This window comes from Brassica napus, chromosome C2, assembly GCF_020379485.1.
Source record: "Brassica napus cultivar Da-Ae chromosome C2, Da-Ae, whole genome shotgun sequence".
Lineage (NCBI taxonomy): Eukaryota > Viridiplantae > Streptophyta > Magnoliopsida > Brassicales > Brassicaceae > Brassica > Brassica napus.
The window spans coordinates 57,084,275-57,105,896 of record NC_063445.1 but is presented as its reverse complement, the minus strand read 5'-3'; the positions used below and the strand labels follow the sequence as shown (position 1 = coordinate 57,105,896).

General features: G+C 39.2%; 4 protein-coding genes across 4 annotated transcripts; 3 read left to right on the top strand and 1 right to left on the bottom strand.

Moving 5' to 3' along the window:
- Window positions 1-5,582: 5,582 nt before the first annotated feature.
- Window positions 5,583-9,012, bottom strand: LOC106382900 (transcription factor TGA1). The gene is made up of 9 exons (XM_013822980.3): window positions 8,741-9,012; window positions 7,478-7,665; window positions 7,312-7,392; window positions 7,175-7,234; window positions 6,993-7,070; window positions 6,838-6,901; window positions 6,487-6,758; window positions 6,092-6,319; window positions 5,583-6,008 (listed from the first exon to the last, which is right to left on the bottom strand). Exons 2-9 carry the CDS (start codon window positions 7,652-7,654, stop codon window positions 5,856-5,858), a joined length of 1,113 nt encoding a protein of 370 aa, XP_013678434.1. The 5' UTR covers window positions 7,655-7,665; window positions 8,741-9,012; the 3' UTR covers window positions 5,583-5,855.
- An 8,126-nt stretch (window positions 9,013-17,138) lies between these two features.
- LOC125581598 lies at window positions 17,139-17,528 on the top strand. The gene has a single exon (XM_048747318.1). It carries the CDS (start codon window positions 17,194-17,196, stop codon window positions 17,410-17,412), a length of 219 nt encoding a protein of 72 aa, XP_048603275.1. The 5' UTR covers window positions 17,139-17,193; the 3' UTR covers window positions 17,413-17,528.
- Window positions 17,529-17,644: 116 nt separating this feature from the next.
- LOC125581597 (short-chain dehydrogenase RED1-like) lies at window positions 17,645-19,044 on the top strand. Its single transcript, XM_048747317.1, has 3 exons — window positions 17,645-18,103; window positions 18,198-18,357; window positions 18,432-19,044. Exons 1-3 carry the CDS (start codon window positions 17,764-17,766, stop codon window positions 18,793-18,795), a joined length of 864 nt encoding a protein of 287 aa, XP_048603274.1. The 5' UTR covers window positions 17,645-17,763; the 3' UTR covers window positions 18,796-19,044.
- Window positions 19,045-19,350: 306 nt separating this feature from the next.
- LOC125581596 (U-box domain-containing protein 38-like) lies at window positions 19,351-21,622 on the top strand. Its single transcript, XM_048747316.1, has one exon. It carries the CDS (start codon window positions 19,758-19,760, stop codon window positions 21,414-21,416), a length of 1,659 nt encoding a protein of 552 aa, XP_048603273.1. The 5' UTR covers window positions 19,351-19,757; the 3' UTR covers window positions 21,417-21,622.

Below are 21,622 nucleotides of genomic sequence, written 5' to 3'. Positions count from 1 at the left end.
CTCAAACGCGCACAAGAGAAAGACTTGACGCAGACAGAAGACGCCAAGCTGAGAGAAAGCAAACTCGACCTGTCTCTGATCACCAAATTGTTGGGAACAATCCAAAACCTTGGCCAAGGGGATCTGACAGAGTTTCCACCCGTGAAACTGACTGGAGTCAAGATAAAAACTTCAGATTCACTTACGGAGCAAGAAGGGACCCACACCGTCAGATTACTCCACAAGAATCAAATCCCTCTCAAGAGACACGCCCACCAGCCAAAGCAAGATTATCTTTTTCTAGAGACAGTTATGCCACGCCCCGGGGAGCATCCAATTCTTGAGTCAACAATCTGACACCAAGGAATGAATGTAGACCAATTTTAAGGGAATCGCAGATAGAGACTGGCTCTAAGTCTGCTAACCCCCAGGCCTCTAAGTCGGCGAACTCCCATATCTCTCATACTCCCTCTCCTCGACCAGCAAGGGAAATGGATACTCAGTTGCAAAGAGGCACTCTCCCCACAAGTCTCAGGCTAGAGGAGGGGAGTGTACCATCAAACGAAAGGAGGTCCGCTCTAGATAGGCTTTCCTTACCACATGAAAGGATCCCTCTACTACATGATGGTGCTGAAAACGTTGAGCCAGGAAGACTTCAAGAAGTCGATATTCAGTATTTGGAGGAAACTGAGCCTCCTCTGCAACCTGTAGAAAGATCTATACCTTCTAGTTCTCGTAACCCGATCTTGCAGACTCCTGAACACTACGATCCAAGTCAGGACAGATGCCCAATAAGATCACTGAGTGAAGATAGGCTACATGTCTATTGGAGACTCGGGCCTCTACGAGATACAAATATAGAAGAAGAAGAAGAAGAAGAAGAAGAAGAAGAAGAAGAAGAAGAAGAAGAAGAAGAAGACACTGTTCTCCCGCGGAAAGAATCAGCCTTAAAACGTCTGGCGTCTACAATCTCCAGAGTAGACAAAGGAAAATGAATAATGCCACCACAAACAAAGAAGCGTGTCTGTCGGAGCCCTCTTTAGGGAGTTAGTTTGAAACGACGCAAAGTGACACGCTCGCAAAACTCACCATGAAGCAAACTACTCCATGATGCAATAAGAAGCGGATCAACGAACATTAGAGGAGCAGGAGTCACACAGCCTCGTACGACAATCATACCGCCTACGAAGAAGAAGGGAACAGATTTTCGGTCCAGTCCAAAACCTCTTCCTTAGTCAATATGTGCTGGAACTGTCAAGGTATAGGGAGCGACCTGACAGTTCGTCGTCTACGGGAGTTCCTATCCAAAAACTCCACAGACATAATGTTCTTGATTGAAACAAAGAGACAAGATGAAGAGATCTACAAGATGTACAAGGGTACTGATTTTAAAAATCTATTCACAGTCCTGCCAGTTGGAATGAGCGGAGGACTTGCCCTAGCTTGGAAAGACAATGTTGAGATTGAGATCCTGTTTTCCTCGCCTAATGTAATCGATACAAAAATAGTTTTCAATAATAAAACTTTCTTTGTATCGTATATCTATGGGGCACCAAACAGAGAAGATCGGCCTAAGTTTTGGGAATTCATGGCGGACCTTGGTGCTCATCGTTCATCAGCCTGGTTGATTACCGAGGATTTTAACGACCTATTAGACAACTCCGAGAAGGTGGGAGGACCCTTGAGGTGGGAAGGATCTTTCCTATCCTTTAGGAACTTTGTTTCACAAAATGGCATGTGGGATCTTCAGTTCTCGGGCAATTCACTCTCATGGAGAGGCACCAGGTACTCTCACTTCATCCAATCGTGTCTAGACCGTGCAATGGCGAACCTAGACTGGATGGAAATGTTCCCGGCAGGCCGGAGTGAGTATCTACGGTTTGAAGGTTCCGATCACCGGTCACTGCTCACGCATTTTGATTTACATCTGAAGAAGAAGAAAGGCATGTTTCGGTACGACCGAAACCTCAGCAAAAAACCAGAAATAAGAACTTTGGTTGAAGACGCCTGGAACCTGAACAGCTCGGAATCAGTTCTCACCAAGATTAATCGGGTCAGGAGGAATCTGGTTGAATGGGCAAAACAACAAACGACAGTCTCAAAGGAGTGGATCTGCTCCAACCGGAACCTTTTAGAAGAAGCTCTCTCTGCAACCAACCCGAATACTGAGCTCATTGACTCTCTAAAACAGATTCTGGCGAAAGCTTATGAAGAAGAAGAATCCTTCTGGCGTCAACGCAGTCGGATTCAGTGGCTAAATGAAGGAGATAAGAATTCGGGCTTTTTCCATGCTGTAACTAGGGGTCGTCGAGCCTGCAATAAATTTTCTGTAGTGGAAGACGAGGCTGGACAGGCTTGCTATGAGGAAAGTCACATTGTTACTGCCTTCGTTAATTTCTACCAGACCCTCTTCACATCAGGTTACACTGATGCCAGCAGTGTAGTAAACGAAGCGCTGACACCAAAGATTTCACCGGAAATGAACCAGTGTTTGATCGCGCTACCGGACAAAGCGGAAGTTCAAGCTGCATTCTTCTCAATTAATCCCGATAAGGCACCAGGGCCGGATGGGTTCTCAGTCGGATTCTACCAAGCTTTTTGGGATGTGATTGGGGATGATATCTACCGGGATGTTAGACAGTTCTTTGAAACAAGACAGCTTCCCCCGCGACAGAATGAGACACACGTTAGGCTGATCCCCAAGATAACGGGGGCGAAGAAAGTCTCGGAATATAGACCCATAGCGTTGTGTAATACACAGTACAAGATAGTTGCTAAGATTCTCTCAAGAAGACTCAAGCCACTGCTAAATGACCTGATATCTCCGTCTCAGTGAGCATTTGTTGCGGGCCGGTCTATCTCCGACAATGTGCTGATCACACATGAGATGCTACACTTTCTTAGACAGTCTGGTGCAAAGAAATATGTCTCTTTGGTGGTTAAAACCGATATGAGCAAGGCATATGACCGGATTGAGTGGGAATTTTTGCGATTAGTGCTTCAAAAACTTGGTTTCCACGAGATTTGGATAGAATGGGTTTGGAGTGTGTCTCTTCGGTTTCATATTCGTTTCTCATAAACGATGGACCACAAGGGCGAGTCAAGACATCTAGAGGACTCCGACAAGGAGATCCGCTATCCCCATACCTGTTCATACTCTGTACCGAAGTACTCTCAGGTCTGTGTGATAAAGCTCTAGCAAATGGTAGTTTCCCGGGAATAAAGGTCGCACGGAACTGTCCACCGATAAACCACCTACTGTTTGCCGACGATACCATGTTTTTTGGGAAATCAAGTCCGACCAGCTGTGCCACTCTCACCTCAATTCTCCAGAAGTATGAGAGTGCCTCAGGTCAATGTATTAACCGTGGGAAGTCTTCCATTACCTTCTCCTCGAAAACTACCAGCGCTGCGAAGGACAGAGTAAAGAGAGATCTAAATATCGGTAGTGAAGGCGGGATAGGAAAGTATCTCGGACTCCCGGAACACTTCAGCCGGTAAAAGCGCGACATCTTTGCATCAATCGTCGACAGAATCCGCCAGAAAGCACATGGTTGGACGACAAGATTCCTGTCCAATGCGGGGAAGATGGTGCTTCTAAAATCAGTCCTAGCCGCTATGCCCACTTATGCCATGTCGTGCTTCAAGTTACCGAAATCTCTATGCAAGCAAATACAGGCTGTGCTCACAAGGTTTTGGTGGGATATGAAACCGGAGGTGAGGAAGCTATGTTGGGTTTCGTGGGACAAACTTACAAGACCAAAGAGTGCCGGGGGGGATGGGCTTCAGAGAGATAGAAAATTTCAACGATGCCTTACTCGCAAAGCATACTTGGAGGCTACTAAAAGACCCATCTTCCCTGTTGGGACAGGCTCTTCTCAACAAGTACTGTCGTGAAGGTAACCTCTTAGACTGTTATGCTCCAAATTCTGCTTCACATGGTTGGAGAGGGATACTGGCTGGACGTGACATTATCATGAAGGGAATGGGTTGGGTTATAGGCAATGGTGAACTGGTCTCAGTCTGGCGGGACAACTGGCTCTCAACCGCACAACAGATGAGCCCCATTGGACCTCCCTCAAGCGAGGAAGTAGACATGAGGGTCAAAGATCTTCTCCTCCCTGATGGCTCAGGCTGGAATTTGGAACAGATTCGCAAATATCTATCTCAGTATGAGAGTCATATCAGGAAGATCATGCCATGTCCGTCGATGCAGGATGAGAGGGTTTGGTTGGGAGCCTATTCGACAAGATCAGGCTACGCCTTAGCTAAAGTAAATGTGGGGAACTCAAACTCTGATTTTAGCTGGAAGAACTGCATCTGGAATGTGAAGTGCTCCCCCAAACTCCGCCTCTTCCTCTGGAAGCTGAAGAATAATGCTCTAGCAGTTGGAGAAACGCTTGTAAAAAGAGGAATTACAGCGGAAGGAAAATGCAAGAGATGTGGTGACATAGAATCAGCTTTCCATGTGATGGTCACATGCCGTGTCGCAAAACGAGTGTGGAAACTCGCCCCTGCTTTGTTTGTTCCATCCCCGGAGGTGTGTGATTTAATGGAAAATCTACTCAAAGGCTGCATGAAAATGACTAATCTCCCCCCAACTGGACTAACTTCGCCCCTCTACCCGTGGATATTATGGGTTCTGTGGACAAGCAGGAATCAATTCATGTTCGAAGATAAGTCTTTTTCCAAATCAGAGATGTTAATGAAGGCACTGAAGCTGGCAAAGGAATGGCAGTCAGCCCAACCTCAGCACAAAGTTAACTCTGTTTCGCCCAAAGACTGTCAACCACCGAACCAGAACTTGCTACCCCTACAGGTACCTCAAAACGCTCTTCTCATCTTTTCAGATGCTGCTTGGAATAGCACCACCTGTGACAGCGGGTTGGATGGGTTGTCACTGATATAAATGGAGCCGTAAGTTTCCAAGGGTCATCGAGTCGCCGTTATGTTGCATCAGTTTTGGTAGCTGAAGCACTGGCTCTAAAACCAGGCCTACAACAGGCTGTTTCATTGGGGTACAAGGACGCAGTCTGTTTATCAGACTCTTGCTGTCTAGTTGGCCTCCTCACAGGAAACTCTTCTGTGATCTCAATTCAAGGACTGCTCCATGACATCTGCGTGTTGAGCAGTTCCCTCAACTGTATCTCCTTTAAGTTTATCTCTCGAGCTTTTAATTCTGCTGCTGATTGTAGTGCGAAGAATGCTCTGTTTGTACTTTCTAACTCACCCAGTGGGATGAGGAACTCTTTGGCTGATAACGTTTAATATCTAATGAAGTATGGTTTAACCAAAAAAAAATTTACTAAGTGTTGTATTTTTAGATAATATCTCTGGTTAAAGTCGGGTCTACTTTGGTTGACGTATAAAATTACTCTCCTTGTGCTTTGTTTGATTTCAATCGATTGTAGTTTTTATCTTTTCTTTTCATCTTCTGGATCCTACAAATTAATTTTCACATTTTTCTTTGGAAGAAGTACTAATCCAAAATCTAGTGTATACTCAAAAGATATAACCATTTTCTAGTTTTCGAATGGTTTCAGTGAGTTAATGTTTCAAACTACTCAAAAAGTCGAGATGATGAATCATAACTAGAAGTCTAGAACACACAATTATGTATTATTATTATCTGTTTATGAAAATCAAACAAACATCCGAAAAACTTGTCTCTATAAAAGTTACAAAGTACAAATACATGTTTTCTGATATTTACATCAATACATGTTTTTCTCAAATTTTCTGATTCCTCCGCAGTATAAAAAATAATGATCAGCAGCAACCCCCATTTAATCCTCTGTTTTCAAGATGCACTCATTTTCATTCTTGATTCTTCTTGTTGGTCTTTTCTTGTTGATTTGTCTCCAAAAACTCAAAATCTATGTTAGTTCACGATGTCTAGTTGCCCAACTCGAACTCAAGGCTCTAAGCCGTTGAAAATACTCACCAAGAGCCAATAACCCTCGAGCCGCTTGTCGTGTAGTTAAAATCCTATGCATTTGTTGCAATGTCTCGTGTCTCAAGTGATCAGCCTAAAGAAACAATACAAAACAACTCAACAAAACTGATACCAACTGTCTTAAAACCAACAAAAGATTGCTACTATGATTTTTACCTGATTTACAAAACTGACCAAAGCTTCTAATCTCTCCATCGCAGAATTCACCTGAGGAATGTAACTTCCTTCACCGAGTCTTCCACCTGCAACGCAATCCGCAAGCGTGTGTTGTAGCTTCTCCATACCTTGTGACAAAGCATCTTCAGCTTGTTGACATGATTGTCTTAGATTGCATACATCTAGTATCTGTTGATCCGTCATGACATCAAAATGTGGCAAAAGAACCTGCAAACAATCAAGAAAATCTTTATAGTGGATTCAAGAACATTTTATAGTCGATGCGTGAGAATATAAGTTTCTTTCGATAGTACGTAAAGGACTTCCTACAATCCATTTATCTCCAATTGGTTTTAAGTTAGAAATTTCATAAAACTTAACACTGTGCCTTTTACCTTGAGAAGATCCGAGGGTCGAAACCCGCCTATCCACAGGAAGAACCGTTCTGCAGAAGTTCTCCACATCCCTGACATGACAAAGAAAACATCTGCTTTCGCAGCTGCTGACTTCATCCGGAAAAGATCAAAGTAATGTTTCATGCCGTTTTCAACTAGCAAACGAAGCTCAACATCGCTAACTTGCCCTTGCAAAACAGTCCTTAGTTCGCATATCTGTTTGTTCTGTTCTTGAATCCAGTGTCCATACTCCATCTCAAATGCAGCAATCCCTTTATGATTCTTGATGTTTAAGTTTTGATCCTTGTCACACAAGAAAGACTACAATACAGTCTGTTTTTTGTTACAAACCTGGATTCATGGGTTCCGAGAAACTGAGAGAGTTAGTATCTATGCCATTTCCAACGTAGAAACCCTGAGATTATATCCAAGTTTTCTATGAGAATTTTGCGATATGTTTCTGAAAAGGAAAGAAACTGAATATTTTGATTTTGCTCTCACTAAACCTGTTGTCTAGCACGGTCGAGTTCTTGCTCTAAATGTATTAATTTTAACCGGCTTGTTTCTAGCTGCTGAACATAAGCCTGCACACGGAATCTCCCAATGAATAAATAAAAAAGATTATGTTCCAAGGGAGTAAATAATGTGATTAGTCATTCAAAAAAAAAAGTGATAAGGTTTTGCATACCTTCTTGCGCAAGCGACTCTTCCTAGCAGCCTCGCGGTTTTGTGCAAGCCGTCTTTGTATCTGTAACAATGTTAACATTCAGTCTATACAATCCACGGTAAATAAAAATGATAAAAGCAATAGTCATTAGCAATTACCTTATCAGGATGTCTGGACGTGGAAGCTTCTTGATCAAACATGTGTGGAGTTCCTCCTGTTCCATGTGAAGTATCCTCTGACTACAAAGAAGTGGTTTCATGGAATGAAAGCATTTAGGATTATGAATTTAAGAGATTAAAAGAACAAGGAAAGCAAGAAGATTACCAAGTTGTTGTTGTCTAGTTTTTGATTATTCGGTATAATAATGTGGCTAGGAGTGTTCATATCTCCCCCATTGCCAATATTGTTCTTGAAAGTTTCTCCCCACATACCAAATTGATGGAGAGGCTCGTATATACCAACTCTTCTCGGTGGCACAAAGTGTGTTGATGTTGAATTCATACTTCGCTCAACTGCAAATTTAAGAAGAATACAAAGCTTATTAGGACAATGTGTGAAAGCATATAAACCAAACAAATCATGAATTCCAAAGAGCCAATCAGAAAAGATGGGTATTAGGTCTTAACCACAAAAAAGATAGATCATAAAGAGTCAAAGAAAATAGTAAAAGTTGTAATAGTTTGATTCCTAAAACAGGAGAAAATAACAAACCCACTTTTTCCATATTCAAAAGATTTTATACAAAGAAAGAAATCTGAGAGTTCATGAAAATTCCCAAAGACCTTGGAGAACAGCAAAAGAGATTATAAGTGAAACATGTCTTGTAATGATCAGCTAAAATAACATAAAAGGTTAAGAGCTTTTAACTAACTATTCTATCACCCAATCCCTCATCCTTCTCCTCCTATAATCCATGACCTCCATTGATAATAACAAAGTACTAAAACTTTGCTAAAGAACCTTATCCTCAATAGTGTTTGGAGGGTGTTAATAGATAAGATCATGTGTTAATCAGAAAGAAAGAAAAAAAAACGCTTCAGAAGTCAAGTTTGCACTTATTGAGAATGTCACTTTATGTTCAGCACTAAAGGTGGACCAACTTAACAAGATTAACAGTTAAATTCTTGTACGCAACTATGGTTAAAAGGTGAAATCAAAAGAAGATAGCCAACAATCATGAAGTCGAACACACATGTTCTAGAAGTTGATATAGATTGAAACTTTTTTTTTTTTGACAAAGGATATAGATTGAAACTTTTGTAATACAACACAAGTCTCAGCAATATTCGAATCATTAACAGCTTCAACTCCAAGCAACCCACAGAAAAACATGTTGAAGTACTTCACCAAGTTTATACAATCGATCAAGAGAGAAAATGGGAAACAAAAAAAAATCAATAATATAAAAACAAAAATGTTTTTAGACTTTTTAAGTGATAACAAGATTAGAATAAACAGGAGTAAAGTCAAAGTGGAAGGGTTTGATTCATAAACGACGCCGTGAAATCTCTGACTTTTCACTCACTCTCTCTTGCTTTGTCTATCTACGGAGAAAGCAAACTCAAGAACAGAGATCTAAATCCAAACCTTCTGATGGGTTCTTGCGTCAAGGCGGTGGCTTGGAGAAGGCCAACTTATGTGGCCAAAACCACGAAGGAAAGAAAGAAGGCTTCAGCGACAAGACCGGACGTAAAGCCAAGAAGTACGAAGTTGGACACCAAGGGATTCTAAAAGCTCTTCCCCTCTATCTCAAAAACTCATGTCTCATCATCTTGAAGAAGAAGAAGAAGAAGAAGAAGAGGAATCACGAGAGAACACGACAACTTAAATGAGACATTTGACGTAGTTATTTAAAAACTCCCATCGTCAGAAAGATATATTAATAATTACTATTTATGCATCGTTTAGTTTTTTTTTTTGTGTGTATTCTCTCGGTGGTTTTTGTCTTTAAGCATAACGCAGCTACATAAAGTAAAAGCAATTATTACATGTCTATATACTATTTTTCCTACGTATTAATCCGTTTGTGGAGTCTACCATTTTATCACATAAATTTTTGTGCCGATTGGTGCAAAAAGAATGAATGAAAAATTATTATTAATGAATGAATGTTTTTTTGATTTAGCAGCGAATTAATATGTATGATTCGAATCTTAATATCCATAAAATTATTATTTTAATTAAACTAAAATTGAAATTGTTATTCGTTTTTTATTCAGTTGTCACGTCTTCATTACCTCTCGTTTTTTATTAATTGTAGATCCGTTTTTTATTCTCTTCCTTTTATAGTTTGTTCAAGAAACAAAGGTTCTACCTTGCGCACGTCTGGCTTCTATGACCCTCGCATGCGTCGGTGTTTTGACGGGAAGCCTTCAAGCTGGTCGTGTTTTTAGAACCGGTCTTGGTTTTTTTGAAAAAAACTATAAACAATTTAATAAAAATTCTAATAAATTTTAGTCAAAAAAAAAAATCTAATAAATCTTTCTTTCGACTTGAGTTTCTCTGGAATAAAACTTAGCAGTTCAATATGCCCTTTTTCAAAAAAAAAAAAAAAAACTTAGCAGTTCAAGAGAAGACAATATATTATACTCGCGTCGTCATGAGTGGGAGTATGGAGAAAGCCGAGATTCGGCTTCGATTATTGTGACATAATAACCGCTACTTCTAAAATAAATACTACTAGTTAACTTCTTTTTTTTTTTATCAACAAATACTAGTTAACTAAAATCCGTAATCAAAGACTTTTTCTTCGACAAGCTGTTAATTATACTTTATAAATATAAAAATACTGATGTTTATCCATATATCATAGCTGTCTCACTAATCAAACCTACTTATAATCTTTCTTTTTTACAAGTTGTTATACTCTATCACTCGATGAATCACTATAATATCAGCTAAGCAAATAAGCGAACGGCTTCGGAACTAATCAATGTTTGTTTTGTTAATTACTGCAAAAGATGATAATGCTAATGTATATGAGGAAAAAATCCATGCATATATTATTCTCGTGGATGATAAAATCATAATTGTGGAATACGAGTATAATTTATTTTTAAAAACTTGGTTATTAGCCTTTTGGAAGTCCAAATTGGTTGACTAGTAGAGTTAATTACGTGAAGGAGTCACCTAATGCAACTTTTAATTGGTGTATTCAAACAGATTGGTTCTTCAGACCCCATAGGAGACAATATGCATTTTAATTATGATTAAAAATCATTTTTTGGCTGTAGTTTTGTAGAAAATAGCTAATGAAAAAGTTATGCAGTGTTATGAACTATTACGTAGATGTCTATTAGACTTATAAATTCATGTTCTAAAGAATTCTGAATCCTTAATATTGTATTCTCATATATTGTATTGTGACCTGTGAAATAATAAGAATAACCAATTCTTTTTTTCTCTCGAGTCACACCACGTTATCGATACGTCTTAGTTGATTCCCACAATTAGATTTTGGACCATAAACCTATTATTATACACTGATTATATCTAGCTTAGAAACTATAACTTATTAAACTGAGACTTTTAGAAGTCTATAAAGTTGGAAGCATAAAAACTTTGTTGTCAGTTTTTATGTATTGTCTATATAGCATTAATTTATCAAAAGATTGAATATATATAGCATCCAATTGAATATATATAGCATCCAGGGTTACGATTACGAACAATACTTTTAAAACATTTACGATAATTCATAAATACATGACGTGAGATCTTTCAGGGACATGCATATATACATAGGGAGAGAAGATAAGCTTCATAAATTAGGTACAATAACGATGAGATATATATTATTTTAAGAAATTATAAAAGTTGCATGATCTAATATATTGGTTAGTATAGTAAGAGGAGTACTCCAGGATAAGCTTAATAAGTAAATAATTTTGTATATAGTTGATCTTTTTCTCTCTTTCTGATGAAACATCGATCGTGCAAATGATTTGTGTGTAAAGCTACCCAATTCATATGATAGTGGCTTTTTAGCCGTAGATCTTAAACTATATGATAGAAATTGGTGAACTTCATTTCACACTATATCCACATATTAATATACATCAATTTTATTCCAGCTGGATAAAATATTTAATTGTATGTAATTGTTATACGAGAAGATAGAAAAAGATATGTCACACATTAAACACTAAGCTTTTGCCCATTTGTAGAATTATTTTCAAGTGCTATCTTATAAAGTGGTTTTGCCACCACTAGTGGCTATACTTTTTTTCTTCTGAACAACCGAAAATGCACTAATTATAGAATGGATTTAAAGACTCCCGGAAAGGTTCATACACGAATAGACCTTGACCAAAGAGTCTGCCAACCCATTAAAATTACAGAGAACGAAAAAAAATAAAACATAGAAAGATGCAGAAGATATGATCGAATCGACATCCGATAAAATGCCGTAGAGCTCTATCGATTGGAGATTCGAATTGATGACTTTGATTAGGACTGGTGGCTATACCTCGTGTTTAGATTTTCATTCTTTTCCTGTTCATATTTTTGGCATTAAAACAATTTTATTAGAGATATTTCATAAAAAAAATTTAAAAACTTATACAATATAAATATTATGTTGGGTTCTCGAAATCATGAAAACTCCAAGAATTCTAATTTAGGAACTTTTAAATTGGATTTTCCATTTTGAGGTTTTTAATTTTAAATATTAATATTTATATATACATACACTTTGATTTAAATTGAGAACCTCATGCTCAAATATCTTCAATGGAGGGGCTCTTAACCCATTCTTGTATATTTTATACAAATTCCAAGATAAGTTTGTTTATTTTAATAAAGCAATGGTTTTAGCCACTAATAGTGATACTATCACCATATATAATGACCGTATAGTGAAACTGAAAATAAGTAGAAAAGGTAAAACAAAATAACGAAAAAATGTCGAAAGAAAGTGGTATATTTAATGGAGTATAAAATTTGAAGTTATATAATTGTTAAAAAAACCGTAAGAATCCTACGTAAATTATGTAATGCAACGTATGCCGGTTAGTAAATATACATACAATCTATTCTATTAAAATAGCAGTGTGACCCATTGATAAAAGTATGGTCCAACTATTATTTTTTTTATCTTTATCATTATTTAGAATATTATTTATTATGATTTATGCCATTAGACCTATATTTAAATTACCAATAAAAAAGACCTAAAAAGATGTAAAACAAAAAATATACCCGCTCTTAAATTATGTATTGCGTAGAGTTTCTTTCCCCTAATACTATGTAGAGTTTTTAAACTAATATATTATGTAGAGTATTTCCTAATATTATGTAGCGTTTTAAACCAATAGGCAATAGCTACCTTAAATTATGAATTGCGTAGAGTTTCTTTCCCCTAATACTATGTAGAGTTTTTAAACTAATATATTATGTAGAGTATTTCCTAATATTATGTAGCGTTTTAAACCAATAGGCAATAGCTATACTTATTCGAAATACAAATATTGATATGTATATATATATATAGGAGATGCTATGGGATTTGCCTTTGTCAAAAAAGAGATGCTATGAATTTGAACATCTGACTAATTAATCTATCTAATATAAATCTAGTTACTGAACAACTTATTAATGAATTTGAAATATGATACTATTTTAACTGATCAAATATAACTAGCTATACAATTTTACGTTTAAATAAAGTGATTTTGGTTTTTGAACAAAATGTTTTTTTTTTTTTTTTGACACAAACTTACTTTCATTCATAATCAAACTTTTTCACTACAATAACAAGAGGGGATTATACATCCTTTTTGGTCATAAGCATAACAAACAACACATAAATAGTCTAAGAAAGATAAGTCTTCAACCGAAGATGACAGCGAATCCGAGACGAAGCTTGAATGCGTCGAGTGAGCCTTCACGACAAAGTCGGACAGCTGGAGAATAGTCACATAATGTGACGTTGAGGTCCAAACCTCATCTACGAGAACTACCGAAGTAGTCTCGGTTGCATCTTCAGATCCCGTGGAGATCGCTACGCAAGATGACAAACCGATGAGAGAACTGAAGCAAACACTCAGCAACGACAACGAAACCGAGGAGGAGGAACGAAGGATAACCAATCCCGGTGAACCCACCGGTAAAATTTTCCCAAAGGATAAATATGATCGTGTAATACGAGAAGGATAAATCCTGTTGAAATCACAGGAACTCAAACTGACCCCACCACTAGCTAATCTTAATCGTTGGATAACTCTTTCTTCTACATATCTGGGACTTTTCCAATATCTTGGGCTGACAGGTTCAAAAACGCATATGGGCCAGGCCCAAACATAATCAGTTGTTACCTCAGGAGACGCTGTCATTCTGGCACGGGGTACGAAGGATACGAAGTCGCCGGCAAAGCTCCGACGAAGAGGACATGAAGCACCGTCGATGATTAACGGAGGTGAGGAGAGCATCACTTTTTGGTATGAAGGAAGTGAAATGATACCGAAGTAACTCGGAACTGAACTGGTGATGCTTCGAGATCTGCCGTCAGTCTGATGAAGAGGAGCAACCCGCAGTGGTTTGTGGGACTCAAGCCTCCCCGGAGACGAGGAGGTTGATCTCGTCTGTTGAAATCGCGGCTCCGTATAGCGTTTAAAGGCTTGGTCTTGACGGCAAACAGAGAGAGGTACGACGGGGTTTGAACCCGAAGACCAGAGCTTAGCGGCGGTGAGAGAACCCTCTCGACTCATCGCTAAGAAAAGGACTTGTCGAAAGGAAAGGACCACCGAAAGAAGCGTAACGAAGAGTCCTCTTTTCCGTCGTAACATTTGTCGGGATCGCCTTCCTCCAAACATCCAAGTGACACGAGTGAATAAACAAAAAACAGAGCAAGAAATCAAGAACACTATAGTGAAAAAGAAGAGCAGCGTCGTCGATAAGGCCCAGCGCCGGCGAGAAACGCCGTTGCCGGCGCCGAGGGGCATGGATCTCGTTTGTGCCTCGAGCCCCGTGCCTGAGAGAGTGTAGGGTTTTTCAAATTTTTTCTGTTGAAATCTGAACAAAATGTTTTGTATCATAAATTCCCAAGAAAATTACCATTTATACAATTCAATATTGGTCGAGACACACCGCCATATATATACAATTGCCAACAAAAAAAAACCAATGCAACCAAGAAATTAATAACATTATTAGTGTTGTACTGACACCAACATGAAGAATCATTGATTTGTAAATCGAATCTTGCTTTCATAGACTAAAATCTAATTAAAAATCAATAATCTGCTGAGTACAGGCAGAGAACTGGATTCATGCAATGGCACGTGCATGAGCCTATATGAGATGCAAACTTTACCAATAGGATATATATGTAACTGATGAAAAATTCTACTGTGAAATTAATACCAACTTTTTTTAAAATTAGGTGTTAATAGAAGTTAGAAGTAAGGCAATATTTGGGCCCCAGCGATGGACCATGTCTGATTTTTTTTTTTTCTATCTATTTTTATTATTAATTATAAAAGGCCAAGCCTAAACAAAAAAAGGGCCAAACAAGACACCTATGGACCCAAAGTCACAAACCTAAAGCCCAAAGATAGGGTACCAATCCCAAAGCCCAAAAACCCACACAAGCCCAAAACAAACAGACACGCCATTATCCTCACGCGACGCGTTTAATGCGTAAGTGGACACGTGTTGATCCCTCAGACAACGAGGAACACGTGTCGAACGGCCCTCACGTCTTCACCGCCAAGAGGTTCTCCGCCGGAGAAAACTGGAGTTATTCACCGGAGAGATTCTGAGAACAACTCGACAACGAAACCTCTTCACCACCACATACGAACCGGAAACAAGCTGTTCCACCATGAACAGCCATCGCCACATCTCGAGTCTCTTAGAAACACTTACGGATCTACAAAACACCAGGGAATCTTAAACCGCCTACAATCGATCCATCGCCATCTAGAAGATATGTCGGAGATTGAGATCGAGAGGCTGGAAAACTGAAGTTCTGTTTCGTAGATCCAAAAAATCCGGCGGCGTAAGGCAAAGGGCCTCCACACCCCAGAGTCATAAGCCGGAGGTGGCGGAGCTATAGAATCCTCCCCATCCCGGAGCCAGAAGAAACGAACATAAATCATATCGGAAGGGAAACCATTTCCCGATCGACGGTGGTACAGAGAAACCACATGCCGATCCGATATTTTTTTCAAAAATCTTTTGTAGAGAGAGGTCGGACCATGTCTGATTTATTATACAATCGTATTTTTGTTAATGTATTTTATAGTATTAATACCATGAATATTATACATTTGATATGTGCTCATGTAGACAGACACAGTATGCATACATGCAGCCTGCAGAGTGTTGACTGAGAAGACGTTTTGGGTCATTGTTTTCGTCATACGACCATGTAAATTAACTAGGCACTTTAGTCTTTATATATTCTTAGAATAATTTTCCAAAAAACCGTATTAATTAATTACGTCAAAGTAAAATTGTCATATTCATAGTCTTGTATTGGCAAGCTAAAGCAAATCATATTAACACATATTTTTCTAGATCTGATTCTTTGTTAGAGATATCGAGTGCTTTAAGAATTATTTGAGAAGGGATTCTCGATAAAGAAAAAGAAAGATTACCCAGCAAATTAGTATACTAATTACTTAGCTTACTTTTAAACGAATTATTTAAACAAGTCAGGGGATCCACGCCCCTACAAGACTCGGAAAAGACGTCATATGTTATAAGTAATCTACTTACGTGTAAACGTGTCATGCTTTAGTAAGTTGGGTATTACAGTGAATATTTTATATAAATATTCGATTTAAAATTACTTGTTTATAGTCGAAATTAATCTCCTAATAGTCGACAAAACAAAACAACAAAAAGACTCCTAAACGTCGAAGCCTTTGCCTTGCCCTTCAACAACAACGACAAAAGAAGAAAAAAAACTCCTAATCGTCGCAATTGTTGAAGCCTTTGGCCTGTTCAGGAATAATAACAAAACTATCACGATTTAAGATTACTTTGTTCTCATTTTCAAAAAAAAAAAGATTACTTTGTTCTCTTCTCTACGTTCACTTTCCTTTGCCATGCACACAACCGTATTTTGAATCAGATCTAATATTAATTATAAATTCAAATTTATCAGGATTTATTTTATTTTTACAGATTTTTACGTTCAAAATAGTTAAGACTTACAAACATATTATAGAAACCAAATTCTTGGAAAGAACGTAATATTCCCTGAACTCTTAACTGTAACCTTTGTAAAGAAATCCGTTTCGAGTGCAGAGAATGATCACAAACCATGCAGTCACTAGTCAACCGATGTGAGGCTCTTCATCGAAATAGGCCCATATAAGTTGGAAACAATCATCTGTATAATTATTCGGCTAAGTTTTACAAATGGGTTAAATTTACTAATGGGTTTAGTTTTACAAATGGGCTTAAAGCAATTTTAGTGTGGATCACAAACTGAAAGAGACACACCCGCCTTTTCTCAACCGTAGAGAGTAGTGTGTCGCACTGTCCGGTTTACGACCAATAGTTTTTTTTTAGTTCCGCACGTCGATGACATTGACACAGACCTTGGTAAGCACTCAACAATCTTCCACACAGAATTAATATTTTATACAGATAATTCATACGTCAATGACATGTCACAGACCTTGGTAAGCACTCAACAATCTTCCGCGGAAAATTAATACTTTATCTAGATAACCCCTGATTTATTTTTTTTAATGGTTTTATTAACGACGATAAACGCTGATTAATTTTAAAAACATTTCCATTGGAAAAAAAAAAAGAGAAAGTAAAACCGACCGTGTCCACCTGCCAACGAAAACCACCGGTACCAACAGATTGGGAGAGGCGATTATAATAAAACCACTAACCAAATTTTATATTAATAAAAAAAAAATACTATACAGACCGAACCTTATCCAAAACCGCACGTCAAGCCATTTATAAATATCTTCTGAGTTGAACTATCTATTGGTATAGAACCAGAGATAACCAAATACGAAAGATAAAAGAAGAAATAACCGGAGATAACCGAAAGCTAGAGAGAGAGGGATATGGCGGACATAGCGATTTTGGTGGCGGAGGAGTATGAGCGGAGGGTTAGACAGACGGCGGATTCGAAATCAGCGTCGTTGGAATTTGATTGGTGGAAGAACGTTCCGGCGAAGTTGACTATAGGAGTCAACGAGGAGAAGATAGAGAGTCTGATGAAGAAGTTTGAAGCTAAATCTCAGTTCGCTCTCGCCATATCACATGGCTTCTTCTCTGCTTGATTCCATTCCACTTTGTTCATCATATCTAATTTCCTTTTCTGTTTTTATTTTTATGTATTTATGAGTTTATGTAAATAAGTAAATATCCGAATTAATCAAATGTAATTTTCTGTTTATTTAATCGAACTTTGGATATGATAAAACAAATCTAAGGGACCACGCTGCTTCCGTTGGAAAACACTTGTGGGAAGAGACGTAATATATTTAAAAACTTCATCATCCATTTCATGTGTTGAGAAACTTCGACGTAATTATTGCAATTTAGCCCTTAAATTCTGCATTGCTATCAGATAAAGCATCATATTTTCCTTTGTACAGAATTATCCTTCCATTTTATTATCTGAGCTAAGAATGGGAAGCAGCGAGGAGATGCCAGTGGTGCTCATCACGGGATGCTCACAAGGAGGAATCGGCAACGCGCTGGCTCGTGAGTTCTCTGCGAAAGGTTGTCGTGTGGTGGCGACGAGTCGATCGCAGAGCACGATGGCTGACTTGGAGAAAGATCCCAAGTTTTTCGTACAAAAGCTCGATGTTCAGTCAGAACATAACGTGAATAAAGTCTTGTCGGAAGTTATCGATAAGTTCGGTCAGATCGATGTTCTGGTCAATAATGCCGGAGTTCAATGCATCGGACCACTCGCGGAGATTCCAATTCAGGCCATGGAGCACACCTTCAACACCAATGTGTTCGGTCGGTAAATTAAAACATGTCTCAAATTCTCTTATGATCACCATGTGTTCGTTAAAATTCCTGACTCAAGTTTTTTTTTTTTTTTTTTTTTCAGGTTCCATGAGGATGACTCAAGCTGTTGTACCTCACATGGCGTCAAAGAAGAAAGGAAAGATTGTGAACATAGGAAGTATCAGCACAATGGCACCTGGACCATGGGCAGGGGTTTACACTGCATCAAAAGCTGCTCTTCATGCTCTTACAGACACATTAAGGTTGTCTATATTTCAGCAATCTTCTTAGTCAGCTTGATCATTCTGGTCTTGTTTGTTTTGTTTCTTTTTCTAAGGTTGGAGCTTAGGCCATTTGGGATTGATATGATCAACATTGTCCCAGGAGGTATTCAATCTAACATATCCGATTCAGGGATATCTAGCTTCAACAAGTTACCTGAGCTGAAACTATACAAGCCGTTCCAAGAAGCTATCCGTGAAAGGGCGTTTTTGTCGCAAAACGTTAAGCCAATACCTGCAGAGACGTTTGCGAAGGAGGTGGTGTCGGTGGTCCTGAAGGAACACCCACCGGCTTGGTACTCTACAGGAAGGTTATCCACTGTCGCGGCGATCATGCACCATTTGCCCATATCCGTCAAAGATTTTCTCCTGACTAAGAGCTTCATGAAAAGAAACTGTTTGAATGTATCTAAGAAGTAAGAACTAACCATGAAACAAGCTAGATACAGAAGCCACATAGTAATGGGCTCTTAAGCCCAACACGGTCCAGAATAAGTTCCCAGTAAGCCTAAGTCTGGTCCTTAACACACATCTATCTAAAGTATGTTACTAGCTTATTAGTACTACTAGGTAATAATCAAGGAATAATGTGTGTGCTTTGTGAGAATTATGATCAATATACTTCCAACAAAACTGAAGAATATAGCATTTGTCACTGTTCTGAATTTATTATTAAATTTCACAAAACAAATTTCACATTCACAATACTTTTAAAGGTTGATTTGAAGTATTTTAGAATGTGTTGTAGGGTCTCTCTACAATACAAATTATTTCTAAACCATAGATCTTTTTTAATCATGCTTTGTAATTTTTGTTTAAAACAACATATTTTTCTTTCCTATTCATTTTTTTTAGCCGTAGAAAACAAAGTATCTAAAATACTTATATTTGACTTTAAAAAGTTTATATATAAATCATTAATTTTTTTCAAACCTACAGTTAAAATCGTATAGCAAAATTAGTTACAAACTTTTTTTTACAGTTTTAATTTTACAGTTAAAAATATAAATGTAAAATTCATTTCAATCAAGTCTTTAATATTCAGATTTGTTTCTAATTAGTTATCTGAACAATTGACCCTGAAAAAAGAAAGCAAAAAAAAGGTTATAAAAAATGCATGAACTATGAGAGCTAATTCAATATACAATGGTCCACCATGCTATTCTACGGTCAAGATTTTGTAAAATACATGTGAAGTTAAAATTTAATAAAGAGAAGAAAAAAAGAAAAGAAAAAGTCAGTAGTTCAGGGAGAGGAAGAACAGAGACGACTCTCTTTACCTCTCATCTCCTCTTCCTTCCACAAAGATGGATTCAAAACCCTAATTTCTCCTCCAAAATCATTCTCACCACCAATTCCTCACCGTTGATTTTGTGAAGAAGATGGGTAAAAGCGGACGGCTCAGATGGAACCCTTTCAGCCACAGATCCTCTTCATCAAGACAGGAACAGAACCAACAACAACAACAACCTCCAATTGAATTCATATGTCCAATTTCAAAAACCATAATGTCCGACCCCGTCGTCGTCTCCTCCGGTCAAACCTTCGAACGTGTATGCGTCCAAGTCTGCCGTGACTTAGACTTCATCCCCAAACTCAATGACCTTAACGACTCTCTGCCCGATTTCTCCACCGTGATCCCTAACCGCAACATGAAATCAACAATCGAGGCCTGGTGCGACTCCGTCGGCGTGGAACGACCTCATCCGCCGGATTACTCCGCCGTGGAAACCAATCTCCGGCACCAGATGCCGCCGTCGTCGTCGTCGGAAACGGAGATCCGCGTCTCGGAGCAGGAGCTGCTGAGAGCGGTGGCGGACCGAGCTCCCGTGATATACCACCACGCTGACTCTGACCTAATGGGCCGGAGAAAGCCCACCGGGGATTTCAACTCCACTAGCTCTGATGAATCGGTGATCGTGGCCCAAAGCCCATTTACTCCTCTCCCTCTAACAACCCGGCCCGCTTGCTTCTCCCCTTCCTCTTCCTCCTCCGAAATCGAATTCTCCGCCGCCGCCGCCGCGAATTCGCCGGAAGAGGAAGAGATCTACAACAAGCTCAGAAGCTCCGAGGTGTTCGATCAGGAGCAGGGATTGATCATGATGAGGAAGATGACTCGGACCAGAGACGAAGCTAGGGTTTCGCTGTGCTCCTCGAGGATCCTCGCTCTCCTCAAGTTGATGATCGTGTCTAGATACAGCTTAGTGCAGACGAACTCTCTAGCTTCTCTCGTGAATCTATCTCTGGAGAAGACCAACAAGTTAACGATCGTACGGTTAGGATTCATCCCTTTATTGATCGACGTGTTGAAGTCAGGATCCAAGGAGGCGCAAGAGCACGCCGCGGGTTCGATCTTCAGCCTCTCGTTGGAAGACGATAATAAAATGCCTATAGGAGTTTTAGGCGCGCTTCAGCCGCTTCTCCACGCGCTTAGAGCGGCCGAGAGTGACCGTACGCGCCACGACGCGGGTCTAGCGTTGTATCATTTGTCTTTAAACCAAACGAATAGGTTGAAGCTTGTCAGGCTTGGAGCTGTTCCGGTTCTGTTCTCGTTGGTTCGGTCTGGCGAGTCCGCGAGTAGAGCGCTTTTGGTTATATGCAACTTGGCTTGCTGTAGCGAAGGGCGGTCGGCGATGCTTGATGCTAACGCGGTGGGGATACTTGTTGGGAAGCTGAGGGAGGAGGAGGAGAGGAGGGGGGAGGAGAGTCGTTCTTCGGCGGCGGCGAGGGAGAATTGCGTGGCGGCGTTGTTCGCGTTGAGTCACGAGAGTTTGAGGTTTAAGGGGTTGGCGAAGGAGGCGAGGTTGGTGGAAGTGTTGAAGGAGGTTGAGGAGAGGGGGACGGAGAGAGCGAGGGAGAAGGCGAAGAAAATTCTTCAGTTGATGAGGGAGAGGGTTCCGGAGGAGGAGGAGGATGATGGTGAAGGGACGGTTGATTGGGACAGAGTTATTCTTGACTCGAACGGGTCGATTCGGTCGAGGTTTAGAGATGGTGGTGGTGGTCGGAACAGAATGGTCACTCAGAATTCTTCTGGCTTCTAATTTCTTCTTTCATGCTTTGTTGTATAGAGAGAAAAAATTGGAAAATGTTTGTCATGTATTTTTTTTGTAACTTGTGATGATGATGACTAGAAAAGAAATGACAGAGAAAGCGTGAGTGATGTAAATATATGATGTGTTATGGGTATTTTGTAACATAAACATTTACATTAATCCAAGCTTTACTAATGTGAAGAAAACTTGTGTAA

Excerpts from the sequence above, each read along its gene's own strand:
- LOC125581598 (XM_048747318.1), top strand. The coding sequence starts at position 17,194 with ATGGCGGACATAGCGATTTTGGTGGCGGAGGAGTATGAGCGGAGGGTT.
- LOC125581597 (XM_048747317.1), top strand. The coding sequence starts at position 17,764 with ATGGGAAGCAGCGAGGAGATGCCAGTGGTGCTCATCACGGGATGCTCA. Across the intron at positions 18,104-18,197 it reads CTTCAACACCAATGTGTTCG|GTTCCATGAGGATGACTCAA; the intron begins GTCGGTAAATTA and ends TTTTTTTTTCAG. Across the intron at positions 18,358-18,431 it reads GCTCTTACAGACACATTAAG|GTTGGAGCTTAGGCCATTTG; the intron begins GTTGTCTATATT and ends TCTTTTTCTAAG.
- LOC106382900 (XM_013822980.3), bottom strand. The coding sequence starts at position 7,654 with ATGAATTCAACATCAACACACTTTGTGCCACCGAGAAGAGTTGGTATA. Across the intron at positions 7,393-7,477 it reads AACTAGACAACAACAACTTG|TCAGAGGATACTTCACATGG; the intron begins GTAATCTTCTTG and ends ACTTCTTTGTAG. Across the intron at positions 6,009-6,091 it reads TGGTCAGTTTTGTAAATCAG|GCTGATCACTTGAGACACGA; the intron begins GTAAAAATCATA and ends TTGTTTCTTTAG.
- LOC125581596 (XM_048747316.1), top strand. The coding sequence starts at position 19,758 with ATGGGTAAAAGCGGACGGCTCAGATGGAACCCTTTCAGCCACAGATCC.